Source organism: Natrix helvetica, assembly GCF_964273705.1.
Source record: "Natrix helvetica genome assembly, chromosome: 5".
NCBI classification, from domain to species: domain Eukaryota; kingdom Metazoa; phylum Chordata; class Lepidosauria; order Squamata; family Natricidae; genus Natrix; species Natrix helvetica.
Genome location: NC_138551.1, coordinates 5,331,211 through 5,346,787, shown reverse-complemented (window position 1 = coordinate 5,346,787; position 15,577 = coordinate 5,331,211). Strand labels below are relative to the sequence as shown.

At 46.3% G+C, this 15,577-nt stretch overlaps 1 protein-coding gene across 2 annotated transcripts in view; it reads left to right on the top strand.

The window, feature by feature from the left end:
* The window catches only part of LOC309393645 (cytochrome P450 2J2-like), a gene marked incomplete at its 5' end in the record, with an annotated part of 36,663 nt that overhangs the window by 16,201 nt on the left and 4,885 nt on the right, over nt 1-15,577 (top strand). For both annotated transcript variants that reach the window (XM_081956094.1, XM_081956093.1), the window contains 5 exons: nt 202-351; nt 2,405-2,565; nt 3,288-3,464; nt 5,035-5,176; nt 13,762-13,949. In XM_081956094.1, the coding sequence (XP_081812220.1) occupies nt 202-351; nt 2,405-2,565; nt 3,288-3,464; nt 5,035-5,176; nt 13,762-13,949 (818 nt within the window). The remainder of the gene's footprint in view (nt 1-201; nt 352-2,404; nt 2,566-3,287; nt 3,465-5,034; nt 5,177-13,761; nt 13,950-15,577) is intronic.

Below are 15,577 nucleotides of genomic sequence, written 5' to 3'. Positions count from 1 at the left end.
GTGACAGCAGAAAGGAATGGGGAACCGGTTCGGGGGCATGGCAGGCCTGGGTCGCTGCCAGTTCCAGCGACCCACGCCACCATACCACTACCGGTTCAGGCGAACTGGTCCGAACCGGTAGGAACCCACCACTGCTTTCTGTCATTTCTAAAGACTGGAATAAAGCCAATAACCCATCATTTGGTGGTTCTGTGTCACCAGGGATTCTGCTTTCTACGGGCAAGACGTGGAAGCAGCAAAGGCGATTTTCAATGGCGACCCTGAAGACCCTGGGCATGGGGAAGAGCTTTCTGGAGTATCAGATCCAAGAGGAAGCAGAAAGTCTGATGGACGTTTTCAGGAAAAGTGAAGGTATTACGAAGGCCAGGGCCTTTCTCGTTTGACCGGAAACCTGCCTTTTCTTATTTGTTTTAATTTCCCAAAATGTAAAAGCTAAGACGAAGAGGACAGGCTGAAGTCATTTCTTTCATATCTGCAAGAGAAGGCAAAGTGTCAAGAAAGATCAAAATGGAGTCTCGCCCAATCAAAGCCTTGGTCCTTTTTTTAATGTTATGTGTAAGGAAATGTAAGATGAGCCAATACATTTCATAAATTAATAGAGATGGTAGATAAATAGATAACTTGATAGATAGAGAGAGGGGGAGGAAATAAAGATAGATAGATAGATAGCTGGACAGACAGACAGACTGACAGAGATAGATAGATAGATAGATAGATAGATAGATAGATAATAAATAGATAAGATACTGTAGATAGATAGATAGATAGATAGATAGATGATAGATAGATAGATAGATGATCGATACATACTGTAGATAGATAGATAGATAGATAGATTTATCTGAGAGAGAGAGAGAGAAAATAGAGATTGATAGATGATAGAGAGAGAAATAGAGATAGATGATAGATAGATAGATAGACAGACAGACAGACAGATCTGAGTGAGAGAGAGAAAATAGAGATTGATAGATGATAGAGAGATAGAGAGAGATGTTTATAAACCCTGTTTATTCCTCGTACACAAACATCTGTAATACATGCACTGATAACCCTATGAGTTTTAGATTGCTGGGGACAGAAATGTTCTGTATCAATTAATTCTCTGTCCCGCTGTTCAGTTTAAATGTTTATCCAGAAAAATCTGTGAATTTAATGCCAAGTAACTCAGTCTCTTTCTTGGATGGGTGCAAACCATCTCTTTTGTACAGGTTTTCATTGGACCAGCTGCAGGCGTCACGACTAATAAAACCAAAGCCTTCCCTTTTACACCACTCCTTTAGCCACAAGACATTTTGCTTCTTATCCAAGAAGCTTCTTCAGCTCTGTGAGGAATGGAAGGATTTTTATTCCTTGCAGAGAGCTGGTTATGTGCATCCTTTTAGAGAGTTCTTGAAGCACTTAGAGGTTTTTCTGTGTCCTCAGGGTCACCGGAGTGGTGTAAATGGTTCCTGTAGTCTGCAATTTTTATCATCTTCCAAAAAAAAAAAAAAAACCCAAGAAAATCCAGTTACCTTTGGGACAACCATTTGCAGTAATTGTGAAAGGGATCTTGGAGTCCTAGTGGACAATCATTTAAATAGGAGCCAGCCGTGTGCAGCCGCTGCCAAAAAAGCCAACACAGTTCTAGGCTGCATCAACAGAGGGATGGAATCAAGATCACGTAGAGTGTTAATACCACTTTATGATGCCTTGGTAAGGCCACACTTGGAATCCTACATTCAGTTCTGGTCGCCACGATGTAGAAAAGATGTGGAGACTCTAGAAAGAGTGCAGAGAAGAGCAAGAAAGAGGATTAGGGGACTGGAGGCTGAAACATATGAAGAACGGTTGCAGGAACTGGGGATGTCTAGTTGAATGAAAAGAAGGACTAGGGGAGACATGATAGCAGTCTTCCAATATCTCAGGGGCTGCCACAAAAAAGAGGGAGTCAAGCTATTCTCCAAGGCACCTGAGGGTAGAACAAGAAGCAATGGGTGGAAACTAATCAAGGAGAGAAGCCACTTAGAACAGAGGATAAATTTCCTGACAGTTAGAACAATTAACCACTGGAACGACTTCCCTCCAGAAGTGGTGAATGCTCAAACACTGGAAGTTTTTAAGAAGCTGTTAGATAACCATTTGTTTCCTGCCTAGGCAAGGGGTTGGACTAGAAGACCTCCAAGGTCCCTTCCAACTCTGTTATTCTAAACCATGACCTGGATGACTGAGGATATCTACAGACTCCCCTTGATTCATTTCCATCCCTTGCTTCTTGTCCTGCCTTCAGGGCTGATTCCCCTCTTCTTTGTGGCAACCCTTCAAGGACTAGAAGATGCTATCGTGTCACCCCTAGTCTTTCTCCCCAGGCCCGATGTAATCTTTGCGAGAGGCATGCCAGTAACCAAGTCCCTCTTTCTCTTTGTAGGAAAACCCATGAATCCGAATTTCGCCCTGAACCTCTCCGTTTCCAACGTGGTTTGTGGGATAGTCTTTGGTCACCGTTTCTCCATAGAAGACAAGACTTTTCACCACCTGCTGGAAGCCATAGAGAATATTTTCAGTGTTTCTGACAGTGTCGCGAGTAACGTGAGCAGATCCCTTCTTCCCTTTTTCTAAAGAAAATCAAAATGTTACGGTCACTGAACAGGCCTAGAGGTTGCGGGTCAAAAAACCTGCAATGGGGACTAAAAAGCTAGCCGGGAAGCAGGCCTATCTGCAGCGAGAGGAGTCCAGAAAGTCAAAATGGCGGCCATGACAGTGCAATTGAAAACCTACCCCGGGGGTCACACAGATGGCACAGGTGTGGAAAGGACAGATCTTTGATTGAAGTGTGGTGGCAGCCATATTTCTCATCCCATCCTTGCCGAGTGAGATTGGTTGGGTTTCCCAGACAGATGGTCCTTGAGTTACCAGTTCAAATCTCACCAGGCTCAAGGTTGACTCAGCCTTCTGTCCTTCCGAGGTCGATAAAATGAGGCCCCAGATTGTTGGGGGCAAGAGGCTGACTCCGTAAACAATCTGGGGCCTCATTTTACGGTTTACGGAGTCAGCCTTTTCCCCCCAACAATCTGGGGCCTCATTTTATCGACCTCGGAAGGACGGAAGGATGGAAGGCTGAGTCAACCTTGAGCCTGGTGAGATTTGAACTGCCCAATTGCAGTCAGCCGGCAGTCAGCAGAAGTAGCCTGCAGTACCGCACTCTAACCACTGCGCCGCCTCTCAGTTCCTTTTGCCTGTGTTTAATCCTTACTTCTTTATTTTAACAATATGGCTGCCTAACTCAGGTGATGTTCCTTCTCTTCCAACAGCTCTACAATATTTTCCCCTGGATTATTCAGCATGTCCCAGGACGTCACCAGGAGGCATTTTCCTCTCGTGACTTTGTTCAGTCCTTCATAAGAGAGGAGATCAAGAAACACCAAGAAGCAGACCATCAAGGAAAAGACCAAGACTTCATTCATTTTTACCTGGCTGAAATAGAGAAAGTAAGCGGATACACTTTTGTGTGACTCTTAGACACCTTTATAACAGAGATAGCTAACCTTTTTGTCGTCGTGTGCCCGCACCCATAATGCAATACATGCGTGACACACACCCCAAGTGCCCCTCCCCTCTGTGCATGCACGTGCGGCTTCCCACACATGCCCACACAACCCCCCCTCCCCCACATACCCCCATGCATGCGCCATACTCCCACCGCATCTCGTTTTGGCTTCCAGGTTGGGGCATGACACCTTCCAGGTGTCAGCGTTCCAAATATCATCCATAATTAAATCAGAGTCCAAGGCAGAGCTTTCCTCAAAGTTCCAATTTAATAAGAGACACATGTTGGTACAATCTGTGGGGAACCCGAATCTGAAAGCTTCCCGGTTTTCCCCACCCAGTTGAAAGTTCAAGATCTTTCCCCACACCCACAAGTCCATCCCATGGTCCAATTTTCCTCCACCATGCTGGCATTTCCACCCATCTAGTTCCGGTCAGGTGCAGAGGTGCAGAGACAAAAGATGACCTTGGGCTTCTAGAAAGGAATGTTCTATTTTGACAGCAACACATTCTAGTCCTTACTATTCCCCCTCCCAATTACCCCACTAACGAAACAGCATAGTAAAATAATAGAGAGAGTGTGGCAGGCCAAAGATCCTAAAAGGAATATGACTTCAGGCTGACACCAGGCCCAAAATGGGGCACAGGGGCATTGCGAACACCCTTTCCCCGCACACGCACACCCCCCACATGTGTGGCAGAGACCTAGAGACCAGCTGGCCGGTGAAGCTGGGCTGCGGCGACAGCTGGAGTGCCCTCAGAGAGGGTTATGTGTGCCACCTGTGGCACATGTGCCATAGGTTTGCCGTCATGGGCTTATAATATAAAGGCTTCCCAACCTTGGCAAATTCAAGGTGGTCAGACTTCAGCTCCCAGAATCCCCCAGCCAGCAAGCTGTATAGAAGCCTTGAGTACCATCTGTTCTGGGGATTGTGACCACGCATCATTGGAGTGGATACTAGGACTCTGAGACCCATAGGAGCAAAAGGCCAACCATCCGGCATACCAACCTGATGATGGGTTTTGAAGCTGCCGCTCACATGACACCTGTGGGGTGTGCGGATTAGACTGGGGGTTGGGGTTACCAGGGGGAGGGAGTTGGGTCACATATTGTTATCTATGATTACGCACGCTTTTGCCTCAGATCTTGCTTTGCCTAGCTGCTATCTACTCATAACCAGTAAAAGTACTCTTAATTCTGAAATATGGAGTTGAGTGGTTTCTTTCTTGGTTACTGATGGAGGCTGCCCTGACAGAAACAAAGAGTACAGTCACCATGTGCTTTACTGCTCAACTGTTTTAAATTGAAACAGGAAACTCTCCTCAGAACAAATAGAACCATAGATTGCAACCATAGATGCAAAGTAAACCTAGCCATCTCCTAGCTGAATGATTCTATAACTGTTGCAATACAAAATATATTCTAATATGCATTCCAACAGGTAAGGACTGGACGGAAGAGGAGACCTTCAAGGTTTCTCAGGTATTCATTTCTCCACTTTTGTTCTGCAGACAAAAAACCAACCCCAATCACCCTATGATGAAAAGAATATGATTCAGTGCGTCTTTGATCTCTTCCTGGGGGGAACCGACACATCAGGGACCACTCTCTACTGGGGGTTGTTATATATGGTGTTTTATCCTGACATTCAAGGTAAGAGAAGCATCGTAGGATGGATGAGATAGAAGGGACCATCAGGCTTAGTGCCTGAAGCTGCTTGTAGCATCTTATCTATAATTGACAATTATTATTGGAAGAATTCTTTAGTTATAGTTAGTCCTCAACTTACAATCATAATGCAGGCTGCTCCTTATGCCCTCAAGTAGTGACATTTGTTAAGCGAGGTGCCCAGGTAATCGGCTCGTTTAAGGACCCCAATCCCTCCTCTCCTCCTTGCAGTTGTTAAATGACCGTCTGGGTTATTAAGTGGAGCATAGGATGCCTCAGGAGTGGCGGAGTCGGTCTTACAGTCAGTCATAAGGGCCGCTGGATTGCCAAGCACCCAAATTCTGTTTCATGTGATGCCAGGAGCCCCACAGCAAGTGTAACCTCAGGCAGGGATCATAAGTCACTTTCTTCAGCACCATCGTAATTTCCGATAGTCACTGAACAAATGGTCAGAAGTCAAGGACTACCCGTACTCAAAATTATCCAAATGTCAGGATCAAAGGTGGTATTCAGCAGGTTCTGACCAGTTCTGGAGAACTGGTAGTGGAAGTTTTGAGTAGTTAGGAGAACCAGTAAATAACATCTCTAGCTGGCCCCGCCCCCCATCTATTCTCTGCCTCCCGAGTCCCAGCTGATCAGAAGGGAATGGGGATTTTGCAGTAACCTTCCCCTGCCACACCCACCAAGCAGTGCCCACCAAGCCAAGCCACGCCCACAGAACCATTTGAATAAGACATTTGAAAAAGTATAATCTTTATTGTCATTGTACTTAAATACAACGAAATTGGTTTCAACCTCACTGATGCAAAATTATAGCAGAAACGAAAAAAGAAAGAAAAATTTAAAAAAACTAGCGTGTGCGTGGAGTGATTGTGGTTGCATTTAAAAGTCTCACAGCCCAAGGACAGAAACTATCTTTAAGCCTGTTTGTTCGGCTGGCTATACTTTGATGTCTGATGGTTGAAGTGCAAAGAGACACTGACCAGGGTGTGAATCATCTCTGAGTATCTTCCTTACTCTGCTAAAGCAGCGAGACCTGGCGAGGTCATCCAGCGGTGTCAGAGGGCAACCAATGGTTTCTTGGAATGGAATCCCACCGCTGGTCACCACTTTTTCGCTCAAAGTATCAGGTGGCCCAAACAAGGTTCAACTTTGTCTGTTCAGGCCACTGGCATGATAATAGCAATAACATTACAGTGAGAACAATTAATCAGTGGAACAGCTTGCCTCCAGAAGTTGTGAATGCCCCAACACTGGAAGTCTTTAAGAAGATGTTGGATAGCTATTTGTCTGAAACGGTATAGGGTTTCCTAGGCAGGAAGACCTCCAAGGTCCCTTCCAACTCTACTATTGTATTGTAACATTTAGACTTATATACTGCTTCACAGTGCTTTACAGCCCTCTCTAAGCGGTTTACAGAGTCAGCATATTTCCCCCCAACAATCCGAGTCCTCATTTGACCCACCTCGGAAGGATGGAAGGCTGAGTCAACCTTGAGCCTGGTGAGATTCGATCTGCCAGACTGCTGGCAGCCGGCGATCAGCAGAAGTAGCCTGCAGTACCGCACTCTAACCACTCAAATACACAAATCTTCTTTGCTTGCAAAAAGCTGCCCTAAATACCAATCATTAGATTGGAAATACTTGCAAGCCGGAGTTACAAATCAGAGCACCTTGAGGAATTAAAATAGTTAAGATGCAATAACTACCAGCAGCCAACTCCTGCTCATAAAGTGAAACCCTTTAGCAGAGAGGTCACGTAAGCTCTCCAAAAAGAGCACATCCAGGAGAAGCAATCCTTAGGTCCATTTGCACCACTTAAAGGTACCAGCTGGTCTCGCTCATCTCCTAAAATATCCCAAGGAAATCAACCAGATTTAAGGAAAGATCACATGCCCCCCAGAAAGGAGGTGTAACAAAAATCAGTGCCAAGCTTGCAGCCTGCCTCTTGGAAGTACACCCCAAAAGGACAGTGCCAGGAACCACTAAAGCAGTGAAGGAAGACCCACACACACCCAGATAGAAAAAGAAACCACGAGGCAGGGAAAAAATTCAAACACAATACAAATAATCAAATCACAAGTTTAAACCCTTTTAAAACTAAAACACAAGAGCTCATTGACAGAGCTCACACCGGGGGTGGGGGGAGTTCTTCTGGCATTACTGCCGGTTCGGTACGTGCATGCTTTTGCATGCGCGATCACTTTGCTCACCCATGCGTAGTTGCCTATAAACAGGTCTGCGGATGCGCAGCACGTTTACAAAGGTGAAAAAAAGATGTTGCAGTGACTGGGGAACTGGTTCGGGGGCGTGGCCAGCATGCCGTCCCTACCGGTTCGGAGACCCAGTCACCCACTGTCTCACACCCCAGGTAAGCTGCAGTGTAAACACTTGTGATAAGACTAACTACAAGGGAAGCAATTAACATTAGAATGAAGCAAAGGAGCAAACACAGTAGTTGTTGTTTGTTAAGCCAATTACCAGAACAAATAGACTCAGGAACTAGCCAGGTTTCTGAAGCGGTTTCTTTTCAGGAACAGAGATTAACATCCAAACAAACAAACAATTTGCAACGGTGGCCCTATAACAATGATGTCTTTTCCCGTGTAAGATTGAGATTGTCTTGGCAATGTTTCGGCGAGGTCCCACTCGCCATCCTCAGGTGCGTGGATGTGCCACACCCATAATGCAATGTGGGACCCCAGCATGCATGCGTGCATGACCAACACTCCCCCCCCCACTTTTTGCATGCTTTTTTCGCCCTCCCCAGGCTCCAGAGGCTTTATAGGAGCCTGGGGAGGGCGAAAACAGCTTCCCCAACCCCCCTGGAGGCCCCCCGGAGGCTTCAGGAGCTTCCCTCAATCGTCGGGAGCACAAAAAACTGGCCCTACGGTCAAACCGGAAATTTATTCGGCCAGTTTGTTCGGATTAAAAACAGCCCTACGGACAAACCGGAAGTGACTTCTGGTTTGCTCATAGGGTCGGTTTTTGCCCTAGAGACTTCAGGGAAGCCTCCGGAAGGCCCTTGAAGGCTCCAGGGGGCTAAAACCGGCCCTACGAGCAAACCGGAAGTCTGTTCCCGAACTTCCGGTTTGCCTGTAGGACCAGTTTTTTGTGGCCTCTGAGTGGGGTGGTCTCCAGGCAGGGGCAGGGGAGGCTGTTTTCACCCTCCCCAGGCTCCTATAAAACCTCTGGAACCTGGGGAGGGCGAAAAATGGCCTCAAAAAAGGCTGAAGTCAGCTGGCAGCGCACACATGCGCACTGGCCAGCTGACAGGGCAACACTTTACATGCCCTGGCAAATGGCTTCACATGCCACTTGTGGCATGTGTGCCATAGGTTCACTATCCCAGCTCTATAAGAACATACCATCCAGGAAGGGTGATGGGCATGTGAGGTATTGGGAAAGGCTACCTGTTTACTCTTGAGTAAGCCCAGTAAATGTTCCAGGGTGTTCCAAGTACACCCAAGATAACCTCCTTTTAGCATCCTACACCAATGGCAGTGTACCTTTAGATTAACACCTGCCCATGTCTTCTGATCAGCCCATTACTTATCTATAGCATTTTAATGCAACATAGCAGAGAGTTTCATGCAATCTCAAGGATCTTATGCAATATTACACATATGCAATATTGCAGAATGACAGCGTTGGAAGAGACCTTGGAGGTCTTCTAGTCCAACCCTCTCAATATCAGAGACCCTGCACCATATCAGAGAAATAGCTGTCCAGTCCCTTCTTAAAAGCCTCCAGTGTTGAAGCACCCACAACCTCTGAAAGCAAGTTGTTCTATCCACCCAGCCATCCCTCTATCTGTGATGTACTGTATTTGTCAGAGTATAAGATGCTCCGGAGGAATAAGACGCACCTTAGTTTTTGATGAGGAAAAGAAAAAGAAAAAAAATTCTGCCTCTGCCTACCAGCATCCGTGGTATTCAGCTGACACATGGTAACAAAGTCAGCCAATCAATAGGCATAGCAACTAAATCAGCCAACGAGGGCTATTTGGATTCCAAAATTTGCCATGTGAGCAACAAGGAGACAGGAAGGAGACAGGCTTAGCTGAGAACTGAAAGTGAAACTGCTTGTGTTTTGCTTGCATTTACTGCTATCTTGGAAAACCTGCTTTTGGTAATGTATTGTATATTATTATTATTATTTTGACTCCTGCCGAATCAGTTACTCTGCTTTCGGAATGTGATTGCTGTTGCAAACTCTGACCAGCCAGGTCAGCTTCAGCACTTATTGCAGTCTGATTCAGCGGGTGGATCGGACTGCCGGAATACCCCCAATCAGCTGTTCCAGGCTGCAGGGATGGCCACAGACGATTGCTGCCTTCATGCCTCGTCTTTTTGGCCTCTGGTGGGCGTGGGCGAGGCTACATTCAGTGTATAAGACGCACCCAAATTTTCACCCTCCTTTGGGAGGGAAAAGGGTGTGTCTTATACTCTGAAAAATACGGTACCTTATTTATCTCTCAGAACCATAGAATCATAGGAAGGGACCTTGGAGGTCTTCTCATCCAATCTCCTGCTCAAGCAGGAAACCCCGCATCATTTCAGACAAAACCCTTCTTTAAAACCCCCTGTGTTTAAGCACCCATAACTTCTGAAGGCAAGTTATGCACGCATCAGAAATTGTTTAGAAGTGGCTTGAAACATAAGGGAGTGTTTGCATAGTTCATCTCAGTTATTTAAAAACAAAACCCCAAATAAACCTATTTCTTAAAAGTATGGTGCTAGGACTGTCAGGGATCCTCCAACACTCTATCAGGGGTCTGTGAAATCCACATTACAAATCAAAATCCAACTCAAGTTGAAAATTAATACAAATCTAAAATCCCATCAAACAATTGTAAGACGCAGGCGTGGCATCTGATGCCCCAATTTTTATTTTGAAATACAGTATATAACAATGAATATATAACTCATACAAACATAAGCTTTTGGGGAGTCCTCCAGAGGTAGTATTCAGCCAGTTCTGACAGGTTCTGGAAAACCGGTAGAGGAATTTTTGAATAGTTCGAAAAACTGGCAAATCGGCTGGCCCCGCCCCTGCTGCCTCCCAGCTGATTTGTTGCCCTGAACAGGAGAACAGAGCTGGAAAGCAGGTTAGTGGGGTGGGGAAAGAATGAGGATTTTGCAGTAACCTTCCCTGCCATGCCCAAAAAGCCATGCCCACAAAGCCAAGCCCACAGAACCAGTAGTAAAAAAGTTTGAATCCCACCACTGGAGTCCTCCATATGTTGGGGGGTGGGAGAGATGTCTCAGCAGTTAGAGATGCTGAACCTATCAGTTGGAAATCTGACAGCCCAGGTTCGAGACCCAAACACAGGGTGAAGGCCCATCCTCGCCTCAGCTCCTGCCCACCGAATAGTTTGAAAACATGCAAATGCAAGTAGATAAATAGGTACCACTTCGACAGTAAGGTAATAGCACTCCATGCCCCTTGGCAAGTAGTCATGCAAGCCAGATGACCAAGGAAGTGTCTTTGGACAACGCTGGCTTCCTGGGCTAAGAAACGGAGACGGAATCAGGAATAATTTGACAGGGGAAAGAATAACAGAATAGCAGAGTTGGAAGGGACCTTGGAGGTTGTCTAGTGCCAACCCTCTGCTCAAGCAGGAGACCCTACACTATTTCAGACAAGTGGCTGCCCAATCTCTTCTTAACCCTTTAACGTACTTTTTTAAAAAAGTGGGGAGAGCTGCTGAGACAATACATTTTAAGAAAAAAACTTCTTTGAAGCACGGGAAGGAGGCCCCCAAATGAAAGATAAGCTGACCCTCATGGAATTCGATACGAAAAGAAAAAGCACAAAGGGTTTAGTGCTCCACCAGAGGAACACTATGTCCAGATCCCAATGGAGATGCCAGTTGTGTAAAATGTGTGGGCAAACCGAGAGCACATTCTGACAGATCGCTTAATGGCAAGGCACCTGATGAAATTTGCCTGCTTCCCAGCCTCACCCTGACCTTAAGGCGAATGACAGCTGGATGTTTTCCTACTAAAGCATGTCGTTTGGTAGGCAGAGAGTGAGAAAGTGCCAGGATAATCCACTAACCCTTATCTTTAATATGCCCTGAACTAAGTAGGGCATTTTTGTTGCATTGTGTCTGTGGTTGGATAAGGATCAGCAACAGTGGTGGGTTCCGGATCCTGTTCCAATCTGTATGGTTGGAACAGGCCCGGCGTTGCCCACATGGATGTGCGTGGTGTGCAGATGCATCGTACCTGCCAGTGATGCTTCCGCAAGCCTCCGCGATGCTCCAGCTGCTCGGCGGAGTGTCGCGCAGGTGCTGTATGCGCCATGCGCCTGCCTGGAAGCACCGAAGGCTTTAAAGGTCAGGTAAGGAGCTCAGGCGGACGGGTGGGCCCTCTGGAGCACTGGGTACAGGCTCCAGTATGCCCATACCGGGGCGTACCACCTGCAATCCACCACTGATCAGCAATAGCAAATTGCCGGTAAAATTTTCTGCTGATTCAAGGATTGTTCAGCACTTAGATGAAGGGAACGGCCTTCGGAATATCATGGCTGAGAACTAAGTCTTATTTAGTTTGGTCTAGTGCAGGGGATGGCAACCTTAAACACTCAAAGAGCCACAAAAGTCCTAACCGGAAGCCCTCCCATTCAATTCTGGAGCCGACCGGAAGTCCGCTTCCCCCACCATAGAGTCTCCCCCTAGTGCAGCATCCTTTTTACTCTACCTGTCCTAACCGAAAGCCCTATCAATTGTGGAGCCGACCGGCGACAAGGAGCCGCAGCCGAAGGGTGAAAGAGCCACATGTGGCCCCTGGTCTAGTGGTTAAGACCAAACTAATGAATAGTTCAATGGTTAAAGATGTTGAGCTTGTCAGCTGGAGAGGTTCAAGACCTGAGTTCTGTGGGATGGGTGAGCTCCCATCCTTTACCTCAGCTCCTGCCCAACTAGCAGTTCCAAAGCATACAAGTGCGAGTAGATAAATAGGTACCACTTCAATTGGCAAGCTAATCTTGTTTTGTGCACCTTCGGCACATAGTCATGCAGGCCACAGGACCATGGGAATTCTCTCCAGACAATCGGCCAAGAAACAGAGGTGAGCAACATGCCCTAAAATCAGACATGACTCACTGGGAAGTGAGTCATGTCTGATTTAGTAGTTAAGACACCAGGTGTGAAAGGAGCCGGTTATTCCTACTTCTGCCTTAGGCATCTAAAACAGGCTGGGTGATGCTGGGGCAGTCACTGTCTCAGCCCAAATCCCAGGGTTATGGTTGTGGGGAAAATAAAAATAGAATGAATAGAATAGAATAGAATAGAATAGAATCAGGGGTGGGTTACGGCAGGTGCTGCTACGTGCGTAGCAGAATTGTTCTGCGTATGCGCAGTACATTAAAAATGGAGTAAAAACCATGCCAGCAACAACATGGGCGACCGGGGAACCAGTTCGGGGTGTGGCCAGCCTGCCGTCCCTACCAGTTCAACAACCAGTCGCAATTTTTACTACCAGTTCACCCGAACTGGTGCGAACCGGTAGCAACCCACCTCAATAGCATAGCATTTATTTATTTATTTATTTATTTATTTATTTATTTATTTATTTCGATTTATCAGTCGCCCCTTCTCCGCAAAGGGACTCGGGGCGACGTACAATTAAATCAAAGATACAAATGTGGCATGGAGGAGGTGACATCAATATTTAACAATCAAATACAAGTGAAAGCCACTAGGTTAAAATAAATAGCAATAAATTAGAACAGTTAACACAATTTAAAAACCCCAAAATTTACATTAAAATATTAAAATATTAAAATTGCCAGGGAGGTTAGAAGGTTCTAGTTAAGCTAGGCCGGCTAGTTGGAACAGGTGGGTCTTGAGTTTTGTGCGGAAGGAGCGGAGATCAGTCGTTGTCCTGATATCTGGGGGGAGGTCATTCCAGAGGGCTGGGCCCATCACAGAGAAGGCCCTACTCCTGGGCGCCGCCCTCTGACAGTCTCTAGAGGACGGCACCCGGAGAAGGCCCTCTCTGTGAGAGTGAATTGGTCGCAGGGATGTATGGGGCAGGATGTGATCCCGAAGATAGCTAGGTCCTGTGCCATGGAGCGCTTTGAAGATGGTAACTAACACCTTGAAGCGCACCCGGTAGACCACAGGGAGCCAGTGCAGCTCGCGCAGGAGAGGTGTTATGTGGGAAAACCTCGTTCTCCCCATGATTGCCCGCGCGGCCGCATTCTGGACCAGTTGCAGTCTCCGGGTGCATCTCAAGGGAGCCCCATGTAGAGAGCATTACAGTAGTCCAGGCATAGCATAGCATAGCATAGCAATAGGATAGAAGGTTGGACACCCCTGGCAACTTTAAACTTGTGGAACTCAACTCCCAGAATTCCTTGGCCAACAAGGCTGTCAAGGGAATTCTGGGAGTTGAAGTCCACTAAACATAAAGTTGCCAAGTTGAACACCCCTGGTCTAGGTAATTCCCTCCTGCTAGGTTGAGCTTCCGCTATTAATTGATCATGGACAGCTGGGGCCACCCCTGGATACTTATTAAATCCTAGCCCTGGTTAATGTGCAAAACCTTTCTTTCTCCACAGCCAAAGTTCAACAGGAAATAGATACAATTCTACCACCGGGCCACTCGATCTGTTACGAGGATCGCAAGAAACTTCCGTACACCAATGCTGTGGTGCACGAAGTCCAGCGCTTTAGCAACATCATTTCGATTGGAATGCCCAGATTCTGCATAAGAGACACAAAGATCCAGAACTTTCTCCTTAAAAAGGTAACCGAATTTCTCTGATCTGGAGCCTCCTTTTCTTCTCCTCCCCGTATTGCTAGAAGGAAGCCCAGGCAGTATAAGGAGTCGTTGGTTAACGATGGCAATTGGACCGAGGACTCTGTTGTTAAGGCAAACGTCACGGGACCGCATCAACTTACAGTGGTGGTTCTGGAAATTCCTGTTATGCTCAGTAGGTGAATTCCAGGCAGTCGTTAGGTGCAATATTGCATGATTGATATTTGTGAGCTCAAGTGAACTTTCCTATTGATTTTGCTCATTAGAGGCCAGCCATGAAGGTTGCAAATGGCAAGCCGGTTGCCAAACACATGATTAGTCCTTCCACTGATTCATTGTTCTAACTATCACAAAATCCCTCCTTAGTTCTACGTTGCTTCTCTCCTTGATCAGTTTCCATCCGTTGTTCCTTGTCCTGCCTTCAGGGGCTTTGGAGGGTAGGTGGACCCCATCTTCTCTGTGGCAGCCCCTCAAATATTGGAAGACTGCTATCATTAAGAGCTGGGGTGGTACAGTGGTTAGAGTGCGGTACTGCAGGCTACTTCTGCTGACTGCAATTTGGCAGTTCAAATCTCACCAGGCTCATGGTTGACTCAGACTTCCATGCTTCCGAGGTTGGTAAAATGAGGACCCAAATAGTTGGGGGTAAGAGGCTGACTCTGTAAACTACTTAGAGAGGGCTGTGAAGCACGGTAAAGCGGTATATAAGTAAGTGCTATTGCTTTCATATCACCCCTGGTCCTTCTTTTCAATAAACTAGATCTAGAACAATTCCAGCAACTGTTCTTTATATGTTTTAGCCTCCAGTCCTTCAATCATCTTCGTTGCTCTTCTCTGCACTCTTTCCAAAGTCTCAACATCCTTTTTATATTGTGATGACCAAAACTGGATGCAATATTCCAAGAGGGGTCTTACCAAGGTTTTATAAAGTGATATTAGTACTCCCGTGATCTTGATTCAATCCCTCTGTTAATGCAGCCTAGGACTGAACTGACCGTGCGAATTGTAATGGTTAAAGCTTTGAGGACCAGCCATGCTGAAACATCCTTGTTTCAGCACTGTTGTAACTTTAAGCAGTTGGTAAACAAACGGTCGCTAACAGAAGACTACCTGTGTTCGTATATATTCATAACCGCAGCTGCTGTTCTCCAGAAATGTCGGACTTGAATGTGCTGAAAAAAGCTGGAGCACTTCAAGAGAAGTCAAGCACGCAGCGGGGGAAGGAAAACAGCAATAATTCATTGGCAAGGGATCTTGGAGTCCTAGTGGACAACCATTTAAATAGGAGCCAGCCATGGGCAGCAGCTGCCAAAAAAGCCAACACAGTTCTAGGCTGCATAAACAGAGGGATAGAATCAAGATCACGTGAAGGGTTAATATCACTTTATAATGCCTTGGTAAGGCCACACTTGGAATACGGCATTCAGTTTTGGTCACTACGATGTAGAAAAGATGTGGAGACTCTAGAAAGAGTGCAGAGAAGAGCAACAAAGATGATTAGGGGACGGGAGACTAAAACATATGAAGAACGGTTGCAGGAACTAGGTATGTCTAGCTTAAGAGAAAGAAGGACAAGGGGAGACATGATAGCAGTGTTCCAATATCTCAGGGGTTGC